General features: G+C 46.2%; 1 protein-coding gene across 6 annotated transcripts in view; it reads right to left on the reverse strand.

Annotated features, from left to right (window-relative positions):
- Positions 1–5,758: 5,758 nt before the first annotated feature.
- The window catches only part of LOC140492247 (C-terminal-binding protein 1-like), an 88,972-nt gene continuing 77,340 nt past the window's right edge, over positions 5,759–17,390 (reverse strand). For all 6 annotated transcript variants that reach the window (XM_072591168.1, XM_072591167.1, XM_072591166.1 and 3 more), the window contains 3 exons: positions 14,772–14,899; positions 13,260–13,377; positions 5,759–7,420 (listed from right to left, as the gene is read on the reverse strand). In XM_072591168.1, the coding sequence (XP_072447269.1) occupies positions 7,237–7,420; positions 13,260–13,377; positions 14,772–14,899 (430 nt within the window). In that variant the 3' untranslated portion in view covers positions 5,759–7,236. The remainder of the gene's footprint in view (positions 7,421–13,259; positions 13,378–14,771; positions 14,900–17,390) is intronic.

The following is a 17,390-nucleotide window of genomic DNA, read 5'->3' on the forward strand; positions in this document are numbered from 1 at the left end:
GGATCTCTGGGTTTTGGTTTCTCTGTAACATCAGAAGCTATTGGGGTCTCGATAGAGTTAGAAGCTTCAGTGAATGTCTCCTGGCTGCTACTATCTCTGAATTTTCTCTTGATATTTTTTCCTCCCAGATTGGAGAACTGCATGTGAGAATTTGTGTCTGAATGTGCCTTTTTGCCAAAGGGTGTGTCCATGGGATATTACTATATTGGAACAGTTAATTAGTAATAGGCACTATATCTGTTATTCGGTTAAGTTTTCCAATAGAGTTGTTATTCTAAATTCATCTTTCTTTGTTTCTATTTTAACTACAGTTTTGAAATAAATTATGTTCTGCTTAATGTCAAGTAGTTAAGCCCTATTGCATCAGGAACACAGATTTCATATCTACCTTTAAAATAAGGAAAAGTTAGGGTCTAGACCACCTTCTTAAAATATTTTGAGGGGGTCCTGTCTGGACCATTAGTCCATTGCCCACTATCATGTTCTGACAGAGATAATGAAATTGCGCAACTCTTGCCATGAATAAAACAAGCCAGCACTACAAAAAACCCCACCAACTATTCAAATGTTCCTGAATCCAACAGAGAAGACAGGCAGGAGGCTGGAAGACCACAGCAATCCAGGCAGCACCAGGAGGGGGAGAAGTCAACATTTCTTCAGGACATGGGGATGGGGGTAAAGGGGGCTGCACATAAAGAGGATGGGGAGTCAGGGGATGGGAAGTCAAAGCAATAGGGGTAATTCTCCCTCACACAGTTGCTAAATGCTTCATTTTTGTCACAAATATATCAATTTGGGTTCCTCAAATATAGGATATCCGAGAGCCTCACATCATGGAAACAGACCCTTCGGTCCAACCCGTCCATACCGACAGATATCCAAACCTAATCTAGCCCCATTTGCCAGCATTTGGCCCATATGCCTCTAAACCCTTCCTATTCATATACCCATCCCGATGCCCTTTAAATGTTGCAATTGTACCAGCCTCCACCACTTCCTCTGGCAGCTCATTCCATACACGTACCACCCTCTGCATGAAAATGTTACCCCTTAGGTCCTTTTTATATTTTCCCATCTCACCTTAAACCTATGACCCTCTAGTTCTGGACTCCCTGACGCCAGGGAAAAGACTTTTTCTATTTATCCTATCCATGCCCTTAAAATAATTTTGTAAACCTCTATAAGGTCACTCCTCAGCCTCCGATGCTCCAGGGAAAACAGCCCCAGCCTGTTCAGCCTCTCCCTATAGCTCAAACCCTCTAACCCTGGCAACATCCTTGTAAATCTTTTCTGAACCCTTTCAAGTTTCACAACATCTTTCCGATAGGAAGGAGACCAGAATTAAACACAGTATTCCAAAAGTGGCCTAACCAAAGTCCTGTACAGCTGCAACATGACCTCCCAACTCCTGTACTTAATACTCTGACCAATAAAGGCAATATGGTGGCATGGTGGCTCAGTGGCTAGCACTGCTGCCTCACAGCACTAGGGACCCGGATTCAATTCCAGTCTTGGGCTGTTGCCTGTGTGGAGTTTGCATGTTCTCCCTGTGTCTGTGTGGGTTTCCTCACACAATCCAAAGATGCGCAGGTTAGCGTGGATTGGCCATGAGAAATTGCCTGTAGTGTTAGGTGCATTAGTCAGGGGGAAATGGGTCAGGGTGGGCTACTCTTCAGAGGGTCAGTGTGGACTTGTTGGGCCAAATGGCCTGTTTCCACACTGTATGGAATCAAATCTAATCAAAAAGATTCATTAAAAATTACAGAATTAGTATTGTTGGACATGGATTCCAGTAAATGATCCAAATTGTCTTTGAAAGGAGCAATAATTGTTATAATAAAGTTTTAGCATGAGCAGCTGAGAATAGCAATAGCCTTTTTCACAAATTCTTTTGCATGAAGCTTAATATTACGGACCTGTCTATTGCCAAAAGTAGTGTTAACGAGAGTTTCTGTTTACAGCAACAGATTGAGGTTCTAAAACAACCAGCATATGGTCATGATTTGGCAATTCAGTGAAGGCCGCCCTGGATCTTTACAATAACTTTTAAAAAGGCAACTTTGAAACAGCGAATAGAGGAACTTGCTATCTTGGGCACGTGGACTATGCACACACATTCACTCAACCCAACCCAATTCTGTGGGCACCTAACCTCACCCCTCAGATCAACAGTGGAATTACCTAAGCGAGTTTGGGTCATGCACTTTGCAAAAACATTCAGCAATGAATGATTTTATTTTAAGTCGTACAGATTCGATGTAGATTTGGATATTTTGGAAGAACACAAGATTGCATGTCTAAAACACACAGGTTAAAGGCTAAAACCAGAGAAGCCAACCATCAGAGGGCACTTGCCGAGTGGTAAGTGAAGGTACCATGAGTCCTTTAAGAAGCCATTTCATATAGGTGTGGTGGAACATTGCCAAGCTGTGTGGGTCAACTAAGGTCACGTGGTGATGTGGCACAAATCTCTGGCAGCTTGTTTGATTGCCTTATGGAGTGAGAGAGGACGTTTCTCGAGTTCCCCTTAAGTTCCCCTGGGTCAGTTACTGTGTTGCTAGCTTTTCAGCATCTATTAACATTTTGAGCGTTCGCACCATCAAGTGGGACCCGAGACTTTATTGAGCTTGCTTTTTTTTACATTGGTGTACAAATTCATGCTCAAGTTTTCAGACTGGAAAAAAGGAAGTTGATGGGATGGAGAAAGGGCTCCTTTACAATAGGACAGTACAATGCCTCAGCGGTTAGCACCGCTACCTCACAGTGCTAGGGGCCCGGGTTCAATTCCACCCTCAGGTGACAGTCTATGTGGAGTTTTCATGTTCTCCCTGTATCTGTGTGGGTTTCCTCCCACAGTCCAAAGATGTACAGGATTAGCCAAGGGAAATGCAGAGTTACAGGGATAGGGTAGGGGAGTGGGTCTGGGTGGGATGCTCTTCGGAGGGCCGGTGTAGACTCAATGGGCCAAATGGTCTGCTTCCACAGTGTAGGGATTCTATGATGTTAGCTGGTAAACAGATGTTAGGGAGTCAGGAAGTAAGGGAGATGGTTGTTACAGGACACATGCACATCATGTTTGGCAGTCAAAGCTTAAATGTTGCTCAGTTCTTGCTACACATGGGTATGGAGTGCTTCAGCATCTGAGAATGGGGCAGAAGAGTGCATTCAGCAACAGATGGCCCCACTCATATTGGAGGAAAGGCCATTGATGTCACAGCTCTAGTTATTTGGGCTGGGATCACCCTAAGATACTTGGTGGTGTCCACACCTCTGAGCCAGAAGGCCCGTGTTTAAGTGCCGTCCCCCTTGCCCAGAGCTGTGTAATAGCCTCTCTCAGTAGGTTGATTAAAAATTACAGAGAGTACTTGTGGTGATGCCCCCTACTGAAGAGGGGCATAACTACTGAATGCCTCCATGATGTCCTGGGGCTGAGATGATTAACCTCTAATAGTCATAGAGATGTACAGCATGGAAACAGACCCTTCAGTCCAACCTGTCCATGCCGACCAGGTATCCCAACCCAATCTAGTCCCACCTGACAGCACCCGGCCCATATCCCTCCAAACCCTTCCTATTCATATACCCATCCAAATGCCTCTTAAATGTTGCAATTGTATCAGCCTCCACCACTTCCTCTGGCAGCCCATTCCATACACGTACCACCCTCTGTGTGAAAAAGTTGCCCCTTAGGTCTCTTTTATATCTTTCCCCTCTCACCCTAAACCTATGCCCTCTAGTTCTGGACTCCCCGACCCCAGGGAAAAGACCTTGTCTACTTATCCTATCCAATGCCCCTCATGATTTTGTAAACCTCTATAAGGTCACCCCTCAGCTGCAGACACTCCAGGGAAAACAGCCCCAGCCTGGTCAGCCTCTCCCTGTAGCTCAAACCCTCCAACCCTGGCAACATCCTCGTAAATCTTTTCTGAACCCTTTCAAGTTTCACAACATCTTTCTGATAGGATCAGCTGGCTTCTTTGTGCGATGGATGACTCCGAACAGTGACGAGGTTTCCTGATTCACGCTGGCTTTGTTTTTGCCGGGATATTTTGACACCACAGTCACTCGTGTTGAAATCAGAGGCAGGGGACTCCCATCTCACCTTCGGAATGTAGCTCTTGCAGCCACATTTAGACACAGAATTTATGAGGCCCAGGGTCACGTGATTCTTTTCCTTTGTTAATGATCAACAGCAGACTGACGGGAAGCTGATTGCCACCAAATGGATTTGTCCTGTTTTTGTGGATAAAGTGTGGAGCTTGAAAGAGCACAGAAGGTCAAGCAGCATTGGAGGAGCTGGGGAATGGAGGTTTCAGGTCAGAACCTTTCATTAGTCCTGCTGTGTGTTTTTCCAGCTCCACTCTGCCTCTGCAGTCCTCACTGTCTTCCCTTTTTTTTTGTGGATACAACCTTCCGATTAATTTTTCATGGTTAGCCCATTTAAAAAAAAAATTCACTGCGAGGACTTGAGCTTCCGTAGCTGGACCAGCATTTAACACCCGTCCCCCAGTTGCCCTTCAGATGGTGATGAGCTACCTTTTGAAACATGTTCTGTAGATACACCCACAATGCTGCCGAGGAGGGAGTTACAGGATTTTGACCCACTGACACTGAAGGAGTTTCCAAGTCAGGATTGTGATGGTCTTGAATGGTGGCTCAGTGGTTAGCATTGCTGCCTCACAGCGCCAGGGACCCGGGTTCGATTCCAGCCTGGACGACTGTCCGTATGGAGTTTGCACATTCTCCCTGTGTCTGTGGCTCCAGTTTCCTCCCACAGTCTGAAGATGGGCAGGACAGGTGAATTGACTATGCTAAATTGCCGACAGCATTTGTAGGTTAGGTGCATTAGTCAGGGGTAAATGTAGGGGGGTGGGTTACTCTTCAGAGGGCCGGTGTGGACTTGTTGGGCTGAATGGCCTGTTTCCACACTGTAGGGAATCTATGACATTACTTGTGACAGCAGTGTTCCCATGTATCACTTGCCCCTCAGTGGGTTCAGAAAGTGCTAAGCTTTGATGAGTTTTTACAGTACATCTTATAGATGCCACCTCAGTGCTGCTATTGACTGTCAGAGATTGAGGAAGCGGGTGTGGTGCCAAGCTTTGGGAGTATTGTTGGAGGTGCACTCAACCTGGCAAACGGACAACGTTCCTTCCCCACTTTCAACTTGTCTCCAGAAGGCAAGTTAATCACAAGAAGATCAAAAAACCGAAGCTCAGCAGGTCCGGCACCATCTGTGGAGAGAAATCAGAGTTAACGTGTCGGGTCCAGTGACCCTTCCTCAGAACGCAAGACTGCGCAGATGCAATCCTCAGACTTGCACCTGAAACATTAACTTGGATTTTTCTCCACACCTAATGCTGAGTTTTCCCACCAAATTTCTGCTTTTATTTACAGCCTCTTTCAGGTTTTTTGTCCCCAGTCACCGCAGCATTCCTGATCTCCGACCTGTTTTTGAAACTGCAGTATCGGTGTCCAGCCCAGTTAAGTTTCTAATCAAGGGAGTTTTACTGGAACAGTTTGGCTAGGGACCCCATTTAGCTCAGGACCCAAGACTGTAGAGGAGACACCCTCACGGGTATTACCTTTGCCGCGCTTTCTGCTGTTTGACAGTGCCACGTGGAGTGAATCAAACCAACTGAAACATGGCATAATGCTGCTGAGGCTGTGGTTTGATCAAGGGACACGCCTCATCCAGACCACAACGAAGATTACCACGAGCTTCACACAATGAAACAGACAGTAACCGCTTGGAAGGTTGGCTCCAGGTTTGTCTTTTTGCTGTTGGTTTTATTAAAATATTTCATACCAATGATTACAGCCACAAACATGATTGTTTCTAACAAAAAAGGAAACTGATCAAGGAGCAGAGGGATGTGAGTGAAAAGAGAAAGCATAAAACCATCTTCAGCCATCAGATACTGGCACTCAGTACTGATGGCCGTAACAACGCAAGAGAGGGATTCGGGAGATTGAATTCCTAATCTGGGATCTACTTCACATTACAACTGACATTATAAACGCTCATTCTAAAACAGAAGAAAAAGAAATAACCTTGGTTTTATGTTTCTTAATCCTTTAATGTTAAAAAGGTGTTCCGTGAAAATCCACGCTGTGAAGATAGTACGGTCATTTCAAGCCCCTTCAGGTACACCCTGATGCAAAGTTCCATTGCTACTTTAGGATTGCTTCCACACAGATTCAGAATACAGCATTTCAACAAACTGTTCTTTTTCCTAAACTGAGGGATAAAGCAGACAAAAATAAAATCCAACCTCTCATTTCCAATCCCCTAATCCCCACACAGTGCTCCATGCAATAGGCCAAACAGAAGCTCACGTGATGGTTATTAAATGAAACCCATTTCTCATCCAGAGTCATTGCGTTTTTTTGGGGGGGGGGAGGCAGGGAGTGGGGGAGAGGGAGAGAGATGGGGAGGAATGGCAAGGTGTAAGTAAATTGGCAGAATTGATTTAATGGGGGTGGGGGTGGAATCAGACTGCGCAGCTGTCCTCATCTTCATCACAGCAAGCACAGGGAGATGCCGACCTTGTCCAAGTGAGTCGAGTTGAACTATGAACATACCGAGAAGCATTATACACAGCTGGGGGTTTGCTCTCTTGGGGGGGGGGGGGGGGTGGTTGGACAATGGAGGGGGCAGTGGGAGGGAGAAAGGTTGGAAAGAAGACCAGGGTCTGTCGATGCACTGCAGTTTTCACGGAGTTTTGTAACTGGGAGAACTCTCGTTAGCCCAGTGGGTCTCCCTCAACCGCTAACAGCCGTTGTGAACACAGACACTGAAGGGACTTGGCAAATCACCAAGAGAACTAAGACAATAAAATCATGACGTTATTAGTTTTCGCCTGAGAATCTTGTGCACTGACAAAGCATCTCTGAATGCAAAAGTAGGAAGTCCTGTATATTTTCACTTTTTTTTTAAAAAGTATATTCACAGCTAAACAAATTTGTGGTTTCTACAAAACTGTACACGGACAGAGTACATTCATGGCTGACTTGAGGTACTACAAGGTTTCGTTTTTTTCCTTTTCATACAAAGTCACAGAATTACATATGTCAATTGGAAATGTGGTAAAGCCTCCACACTTTCTGTTTAACTGCACAAACTACACTTTGCAGTCCCAGTTTTTTTTTTGCTGTGAACTTCAGGGCAACTTCCTGGCGGAAGGTTAAAGGTCAAAAGGTGAGGAATGCCATTTCTTTTCTTCTTGAGAGCTGCTATTGGTCAGCTGGGATATCTCTGTCAGGTTCTGATTTGGATGTCTGGCTGGGGGATGGTGTGTGTGAAGGGTGGGCTACTGAAGGTATCCCGTGCTGCATTGGGATGGCGCCTGTGACGAGTCCTTCGACGGCAGCAGCCGAGATGCCTGTTGCTGTTACCCCGACCACTCCACTCGGAAATCTGTAACCAGACAAAGAGCTGTCAGCAATCCGTCCCAAGCACAGGGGAGCTAAGCTCAGCAACAAAACCATGGTACTCAAATGCAAAGTTCCTTGACACCGGAGACGCAGGTAGACAGGGAGGTGAACACACAGGGTTTGGCATCCTTGTCATCATCGGTCAGAGTGCAGGAGTTAGGATGCCACGTTGTATAGCACATTGGTGAGGCCATTTTGGAAATACTGCATTCGATTCTGGTCACACTGCTCTAAGTAGGATGCGATTAAACTGGAAAGAGGGCAGCAAAGATTTACAAGGATGCCACTGAGACTGGAGGGCTTGAGTTATAAGGAGAGGCAGGATAGGCTGGGACTTCTGACCCTGGAACACAGGAGACTGAGGGGTGACCTTATAGAGGTTTATAAAATCATGAGCAGTTTGGATAGGGTGAATAGACAAGGTCTTTTCCCTCAGGGTAGGGGAGTCCAAAATTACAGCGCATATGTTTAAGGTGAGAGGGGAAAGATTTAGAAGGGACTTTAGGGGCAACTTTTTCACATAGAGGGTGGTACATGTATGGAACGAAGTTAGTGAGAAGATTTGTAGCTCGGGTGCCCCTTGTTGTGGTTGTGTTCGCCGAGCTGGGAATTTGTGATGCAGACTTTTCGCCCCCTGTCTCGGTGTCCAGGCTCCCAAACACTGAGGATGTCACCGAGACAAGGGGACGAAACGTCTGCAACACACATTCCCAGCTCGGCGAACAGAAATGGAATGAACTGTCAGAGGAAGTGGTGGAGGCTGGTACAATTATGACATGAGGACAGATGCATGAACAGAAAGGGTTTAGAGGGATATGCGCCAAACGCAGGCCAACGGGACAAGGTGTGTTTGCCTAGCTTTTTCTTAAACTGCATCTCAAATCTCAGTCTTGAGTTAAATTTAATAATTGACACAGTGTGAGAGATTGTCATAATCAAAGCAGCCATCTTGTCACATATTAGAAGCCTGGAATCTATTTTAATTTTCATATTAGTTAGTGTCTGCTTGTACATTCCCAGGCTCAGTGAGGAGGCTGACTTTATAGCTGTATGAGCATCTGATAGTGAACTCTTCCCCAGAATGGGAATGTTCTTCTTTTACAAGAATCTGTTGTTATACTGACAATTACTTATCAACTAGTAACCAGCACTGGCCCAGATGCCACATGACTAGGGCTAATGACTGAGCGGAGTGCCCACTTGCTCATTATACTCCAATTAACAGTTTGCTAATTGTTAAATGATTGTAACGTATGTAACCAGACAACTCGGTGTCCCGTCGGAGTGACTTGTGATCATTAGGTCGACTTGTCTCTCCCTGTGAGCTCACGAGTAAAAAGTCAATAACTTGAGGTTTTGTGGGGGGTCATTTTCCTCAATTTGGGTCGATACAAGTGAGTCTTCAATTACACCTTTCTTTCCTATCCCCAAACACAGTGTTCACTGCAAGAGCACCCATTACAATCCTCCCCACAGAATACCTCCTGAACATACGCAGCCTCAAGTTAGAGGCACCACAATTGTTTGCAAGTAATTAATTACCTCAGTGATTTAAAGTTTCCCAGCCCTTAGCTGAGTTCCTTTACTGATAAATTTGAAATAGTTTTCTGCAGCAGGACTGGCGAGTGTGGAAACCAGGGGGATGTCGGGTAGGTAAATTCTCCATTTAAAAATGGAACAGAGTGCAGAGGCTTCTGGGACATCTTTTCCCTCGACAAGTTGGACCTAAAGAAAGAACTAAGAAGAGCCAGGAGGGGACATGAGAAGTCCTTGGCAGGTAGGGTCAAGGAAAACCCTAAAGCTTTCTATAGGTTTGTCAGGAATAAAAGAATGGCTGGGATAAGATTAGTCAAGGACAGTAGTGGGAAGTTGTGCATGGAGTCTGAGGAGATAGGCGAGGTGCTAAATGAATATTTTTCGTCAGTATTCATACAGGAAAAAGACAATGTTGTCAAGGAGAATACAGAGATACAGACAATTAGATGGGATTGAGGTTCATAAGGAGGAGGTAGTGAGTTTTGAGAAGATTTGTAGCTCAGGTTGAGGTTCTGGATGTAGATTTGCTCGCTGAGTTGGAAGCTGTAGCTGTTAGCAATTCTGGGAAGTGTGAAAATAGATAAGTCCCCTGGGCTGGATGGGATTTACCCTAGGATTCTCTGGGAAACCAGGGAGGAGATTGCAGAGCCTTTGGCTTTGATCTTTATGCCATCATTGTCTACAGGAACAGTGCCAGAAGACTGGAGGATAGCAAATGTTGTCCCTTTGTTCAAGGAGAGTAGAGACAACCCTGGAAATTACACAGCAGTGAGCCTTACTTTAGTTGTGAGCAAAGTTTTAGAAAGGATTATAAGAGATAGGATTTATAATCATCTAGAAAGAAATAATCTGATTAGGGTTAGTCAACATGGTTTTGTGAAGGGTAGGTCGTGCCTCACAAACCTTATTGAGTTCTTTGAGGTGGTGACCAAACAGATGGATGAGGGTAAAGTGGATGATGTAGTGTATATGGATTTCAATAAGGTGTTTGATAAGGTTCCCCATGGTAGGCTATTACAGAAAATAAGGAGGCATGGGATTGAGGGTGATTTAGCGGTTTGGGTCAGAAATTGGCTAGTTGAAAGAAGACAGAGGGTGGTGGTTAATGGGAAATATCCATCCTGGAGTTCAGTTACTAGCGGGGTCCCGCAAGGATCTGTTTTGGGTCCACTGTTGTTTGTCATTTTTATAAATGACCTGGATGAGGGCGTAGAAGGATGGGTTAGTAAATTTACAGATGACACTAAGGTCGGTGCAGTTGTGGACAGTGCAGAAGGATGTTGCAGGTTACAGAGGGACATAGATCAGCTGCAGGGCTGGGCTGAGAGGTGGCAAATGGAGTTTAATGCGGAAAAGTGTGAGACGAATCACTTTGGAAGGAGTAACAGGAATGCAGAGTACTGGGCTAATGGTAAGATTCTTGTTAGTGTGGATGAATAGAGATCTTGGAGTCTATGTACATAGATCCCTGAAAGTTGCCACCCAGGTTGACAGTGTTGTTAAGAAGGCATACGGTACGTTAGCTTTTATTGGTCGAGGGATTGAGTTTTGGAGCTACGAGGTCATGTTGCAACTGTACAAAACTCTGGTGTGGCCACATGTGGAATACTGTGTACAGTTCTGGTCACTGCATTGTAGGAAGGATGTGGAAGCTTTGGAAAGGGTTCAGAGGAGATTTACCAGGATGTTGCCTGGTATGGAGGGAAGGTCTTGTGAGGAAAGGCTGAGGGACTTGAGGCTGTTTTCATTAGAGAGAAGGTTGAGAGGTGACTTAATAGAGGCGCACAAGATAATCGAGGAGAAAGTGAGGACTGCAGATGCTGGAGATCAGAGCTGAAAATGTGTTGCTGGAAAAGCGCAGCAGGTCAGGCAGCATCCAAGGAACAGGAGAATCGACGTTTCGGGCATGAGCCCTTCTTCAGGAATGAGGAAGGTGTGTCCAGCAGGCTAAGATAAAAGGTAGGGAGGAGGGACTTGGGGGAGGGGTGTTGGGAATGCGATAGGTGGAGGGAGGTCAAGGTGAGGGTGATAGGCCGAAGTGGGGGTGGGGGGGCGGAGAGGTCAGGAAGAAGATTGCAGGTTAGGAAGGTGGTGCTGAGTTCGATCACTCAGCACCACCTTCCTAACCTGCAATCTTCTTCCTGACCTCTCAGCCCCCCCACCCCCACTCCGGCCTATCACCCTCACCTTGACCTACCTATCGCATTCCCAACACCCCTCCCCCAAGTCCCTCCTCCCTACCTTTTATCTTAGCCTGCTTGGCACACCCTCCTCATTCCTGAAGATGGGCTCATGCCCGAAACGTCGATTCTCCTGCTCCTTGGATGCTGCCTGACCTGCTGCGCTTTTCCAGCAAAACATTTTCAGCACACAAGATAATCAGAGGGTTAGGTAGGGTGGACAGTTAGAGCCTTTTCCCTCAGATGATGATGGCTAGCATGAGGGGACATAGCTTTAAATTGAGGGGTGATAGATATCGGACAGATGTCAGAGGTAGTTTCTTTACTCAGAGTAGTAGGGGTGTGGAATGCCCTGCTGTGACAGCAGTGGACTCACCAACATTAAGAGCATTTAAATGGTCATTGGATAAACATATAAATGAGAATGGAATAGTGTAGGACAGATGGGCTTCAGATTGGTTTCACAGGTCGGTGTAACATTGAGGGCTGAAGGGCCTGTACTGTGCTGGAATGTTCTATGTTCTAGTTCTCTGTGGCCTCTTACTCTCCCCTCCTCCTGTGCAGTCCGTCTTGAGCACCAACCTATGCCTCCTCACTTCCATGGACACTCACCTTCAAACTCTCCTCTCACTCCCAGCCTCCCCCTCCCACTGGTCATTCCAATGGGTACCTCCCTTCCCCATCCTTGCAGCTTCCCTCTGCACACAGCATCTCCCAAGGCAGAGAAAAAAAGCAGCTCTCCATTTCCCATCACTCAGACTTGGCTGTTAGTGCAGAGACAATGCACCCCCTCCCCCTCCCCCCCACCCCCCACACCAATCCTCCACCTCCAGACCCTCGGCTGAAGGACTGGACCTTGACACCCCCAGCTCCTGCACTCGGACTCTCTCACAGAACGTACATCTTGGAGATGGCACACTGTAAATTGACCAGAATGATCGCTGGATTCTAAGGGTTAAATGACAAGGGGAGATTGTACAGATTCTAGTTGAACTCAGAAGGGGTTAAGTCGCGACCTAGTCAAAGTTTGAGACATAACAGAGAACAGACATGGTAAATAGAGATAACTGATTCAGGAGTCCAGGATGGAGGGTACAGTAGCCAGGCATTTCAGTAGCAAAAGCAGAAAACACTTCTACACACCAGGGGTTAGACAGAAACTCAGCAGCATGGTTCCACATCAACTGTTCATTCAGAGATCAACTAATTCCAGTTACGCAAAAGATATTCTGGGATATGGGCCAAAGGCAGATGAATAGATCGACCACCAACTCACCAAATGGTGGATCAGAAGCGAGGATTATTCCTTCTCCTGTGTAACTCAGCGTTGGGGTCAACAGACTGATCCAGAAATAAATCTTTAACACTGTCAGTATAACAATATTGCAAGGAAACGCTAAACTGAGGTTCATATGTCACTGCTTTTATTTCTCAGTTTTCATGACATTTAGCACAAATGTCCTGGGATAAACACAGCCCCTTTCCTAATACCCAAGGTGAAGGGCTGCACCACTGTACAATGTGCAAAATGGGAGAGTAGAGCAGGACTTGCTCCCTAAATCCTCGTTTAATAAATCATTCAGCCAACTCTTTGCCATTGATAGAGGGACATGGATAGGGTAAACGGACAAGGTCTTTTCCCTGGGGTGGGGGAGTCCAGAGCTAGAGGGCACAAGCTTAGGGTGAGGGGGGGGAAAGATACAAAACAGATACAAGGGACAGCTTTTTCACACAGAGGGTGGTGTGTGTGTGGAATGAGCTGCCAGAGGAAGTGGTGGAGGCTGATACAATTGCAACATTTAAAAGGCATCTGGATGGGTTTATGAATAGGAAGGGTTTGGAGGGATATGGACTGGGTGCTGACAAATGGGACTAGATTGGGTTGGGATATCTGGTCGGCATGGACGGGTTGGACCGAAGGGTCTGTGTCCGTGCTGTACATCTCTATGATTAATTGCATGGATGACCGATGTGGATTACTCAGGCTGCATGCTGTGGTCATTGTGGACTCAGATGAAGACACAGCAGATCAGGTCTGCACTTCAGAGCAGTGAGCACATGTGACTCACGGTCTCATCACGAATCCACGGCGAGTTTCTATTCTACCTGTAAGCAGCCCCATTCAGCTCGGGATGTACAGCCACCGGGTCGATGCTAGTCCACTGAGCAGCTGCTGCCAAATACTCTTTGTTCACACAGTTTTTTAAGGTGTCCGGAATGCGGCCTGTAGAAGCAAAGGGACATAGTGAAGGTCACAGGAGCAGCTAAGCTGAGCATCACACTTCAGCCCATCAACAGTCCAAGGCACTGTCAGTCCCCTCCACCCCTAACCCCTTGCTTGATCCACCCGAACCTGCACATCTTTGGACTGCGGGAGGAAACCGGAGCATCCGAAGGGAACCCACACAGACACGGGGAGAATGTGCAAACTCCACACAGACAGTTGCCTGAGGCTGGAATCGAACCCAGGTCCCTGGTGCTGTGAGGCAGCGGTGCTAACCACTGAGCCACCGTGCCACCCCAAACCTCCAAATTTACACGGCTAACTGATCTGTACTTTGACACGTTTCAAAGGGCCAGAGGAATTTCATTTCGAATTGTTAACTACTAAATGCAGCAGGTTTTGATTTAAAGACGGCTAACGAAACAGATCGCTTCAAAACAGCAAACTAGCAGGAAAGGGAAGATCATCACTGTCCTCCAATGCTGCCTGGAAGAGTGGACTTCCAGCAAAACTAGAGCTGCATCTCTATTTCGATCTCAGGATGGCTTTAATTACAATTTCCAAACAGATAAGAAAAGCGCAACACTCCCCTCTTGTGGCAGGAGAAGCACATTGTTGGAAAACAGCAGAGGAACAGCTCAACATAATTCTCTACACCGAGAGTAATTAATCGTACCGCGTTCTCAACAGTGCTCAAAGATTGATCATTTAAATAGTCTTGTAGTTCATATTGAGGCTGTACAGGAGATTGGTTCGGCCACTTTTGGAATACTGCTTTCAGTTCTGGTCTCCCTGCTATAGGAAAGATGTTGTTAAACTTGAAAGGGTTCAGAAAGCTGTTGCTGGAGTCAGAGGGTTGGAGCTACAGGGAGAGGCTGAACAGGCTGGGGCTGTTCTCCCTGGAGTGTCGGAGGCTGAGGGGTGACCTTATAGAGATTCATATAATCATGAGGTGCATAAGGTAAATAGACAAGGTCTTTTCCCCGGGGTGGGGGAGTCCAGAACTAGAGGGCATTGGTTTAGGGTGAGAGGGGAAGATACACAAGGGACCAAAGGGACAACTTTTTCACGCAGAGGGTGGTGCGTGTGTGGAATGAGCTGCCAGAGGATGTGGTGGAGGCTGGTACAATTGCAACATTTAAGAGGCATTTGGATGGGTATATGAATAGGAAGGGTTTGGAGGGATATGGGCCGGGTGCTGGCAGGTGGGACTAGATGAATTTGGGATATCTGGTCGGCATGGACGGGTTGGACCATGTTTCCATGTTGTACAGCTCTACTACCAGTTCACAGTCCTACCTCTCCTCCCGTGTCCCATTCAACCCTCCTTTATGCTTTCTGATGGCATTAGTAGATTCGTTCATTCGACATTCTGAGGCTTTGAAGTCGGGTACCTGTGATAGCTCTGCGGATCTCTCGAGCTGCCTCCTCCCGCACTTCAATGGAAGCCTGTTCACTGTACCAGGCTGTGTGTGGGGTGCAGATAAGGTTTGGTGCATCCTTCAGGGGTCCCTGACTAAAACTAAAAGCAAGAACACAACATTTAAAAACACGGGAAAAACTAACTCCGAAAAGGGACGGAGAAATTAAAAAGGCGGTGTTTTTCAGGTACAGACAGCAACACCGTTCTTCTCCCCCCCAGCAATGCATAGACTTGCTTTTGATTTCCAAAACTTCCCCCTTCAATTCAACCATGCCACAATTTCACACCGCAGACATGTACACAGCTTTAGCGCAGAAGAACATGGTTAACACAGGCTTGTGATCTGCTCTCTCAGTGATGGCTGTGGTTAATACATTGTTAATTTCAAAGATACATTTCTGGTCTTAACAAGTATCTAAACCCGGACAAAATTTCCTTCCCTCCCTTTCGGGATTGCAGCACTGGAGGAAGCTAGCCAATCGTTAGCATCTGTGCCAATCCTCTCTGAGGGTAATTCTCTGAGTCCCATTCCACTAGCTTTTCCCAGAAGCCGTACTCATTTTCTCTTTCTCGATAATTCTTCAACCCCCACTCGGATCTGCCTCACGGGCACTGTACTGCAGACTCTAATCACTTGCTGCATTAAAAAAACTTTATCCAATATTGCCATTGGTTCTTCACCCTCATTCAGGAAGCTCTGGTTCACTCTCTAGTTTCTAAGACTTTGAACAGTTCTATGGAATCTCCTCACTTTCGTACTGCCGCTCCTATTTAGAAAGCACTGGAGCTCCTAGGGCATTTAACCATTTTCACAACCTGCCCTATCATCTCCCACAAATCATGCACAAATACCCCCATGTCCCTCTGCACCTGCACTCTTTATGGATCTGTATCTTTATTTTCCTATTGCCTTTCCTTTACTTTCCAAGGTGCATCACTTCACAGTTCCTTGGATGGAGTCTCACCTCTCACACACCCACCTATTTCAACAAAGTTTCTTTGGACGACCATCAATATTCTCCCGTCAGTTGACAGTACTTCCAAGGTTAGCACCCTCTGTATATTTAGACACTGTCTCCTGCACAACCAAGTCTGTCATGAAAACAGATCAAGCAATGGTGGGCTCCTAGCGCCAAACCGGACTGTGTACTTGTTCCAGACTGATAAGACAACCCATTCTCCACAACTTGTTCCTGACCCTCAACCAATCTTGTAATCATGGTGCCACTTTCCATTCCATTCACAGGCTTTGAGTTTCCTAATTAACCCTTCCACGTTCAGCACGTCAACGACATTACCCCCATCAGCCCTCCTACCCCCAGCAAAAAGACTCCACCCAGTTAATTAAGCCTTGAACAAGTCTTTACTGGCTTTCCTCAATTCACACATTTATCCGAGTAACTATTTAATTGCTTTTCAGATTAGTGCTCATAAATGTTTTCCTACCAGTAACTGGCTTACAGATGGTTTGAACAAGGATGCAGAGTTTGCAATTCTCCAGTCCTTACTCGAGAAAGACTGAAAGATTATTTTTAGAGCTTTCTCAACATTGCTCAGTATTGTCAAACACACCCCATTCCAGCAGCTGGGTCCAAACCTCCCTCATTAATAGCCTCCTCTTTTACTATAATTCAGGTAGCAGCTTCTTCCTTGACAGAGAGAGATGCATAAATTCTCTTCAGGTCCCTAATTAGCTCCCTTCCTCCTTTCACTATTTACACACCTACAGGAGACTTCTGAATTCCTTTGCAGGAAGTCTACCATTTTTTCCTTTCCTCCCCAGATCCTATAAATGTTGTCCGTTCAGCCTGGTTCGAGTGTGTACTGTCAACCTGACATTGCTCACAGAAACGAGAAAGTGGGGACTGGAGATCAGAGTCCAGAGTGTGGCACTGAGAAAGCACAGCAGGTCAGACAGGATCCGAGGAGCAGGAGAGTATAATGAGGCTTGTGATACCCGATTCCTCATTCCTGATGAAGGGCTGTTGCCCAAAGCGTCGACTCTCCTGCTCCTCGGATGTTGCCTGACCAGCTGTGCTTTTCCAGCACCAAACTCTCGACAATGCTCACAGTAACCTTCTCTCTGCTTCATTTTCCTCTCCAGCACTTTTTGGTCATCCAGGAATCCTGGGCTTTGACTATCCTACCTTCCCCCAACATCATGGGAATGTACCTCAACTCCACCTGAATTTATCTTCTCTTTAAAGGCAGCTTATTGTTCCATCATGTCTTGTGGACAAACGTTTGGTCAAATCGCTTCAGACCTGGCCTTCCCCTAATTAACTATTTGTACCCTGGACTCCTCTTTGTCCTGTTCCACAGTAAACCTGAATCTCATTCTCTCATTGTCCAGAAACACTCCTGTACTACTCTGACGCTATCTGTATCTCACCTTCTTTTATGCAGTATTTCCCCTTGCTGATGTTTGGTCTCTCCTGAAGGTGCAGACAAATGCTTATTAGCCATGTGTACGCTCAGGGCATTCAGAGAACTGGAATTTATTATTAAGCAGAATTCGCATGTGGAATCCCAGCAGGGATTACTGACCACAACACACGCCCAGAGTGTTTCTCATGGTCTCCAAACCACT

Source organism: Chiloscyllium punctatum, chromosome 20 (genome assembly GCF_047496795.1).
Source record: "Chiloscyllium punctatum isolate Juve2018m chromosome 20, sChiPun1.3, whole genome shotgun sequence".
Classification (NCBI taxonomy): domain Eukaryota; kingdom Metazoa; phylum Chordata; class Chondrichthyes; order Orectolobiformes; family Hemiscylliidae; genus Chiloscyllium; species Chiloscyllium punctatum.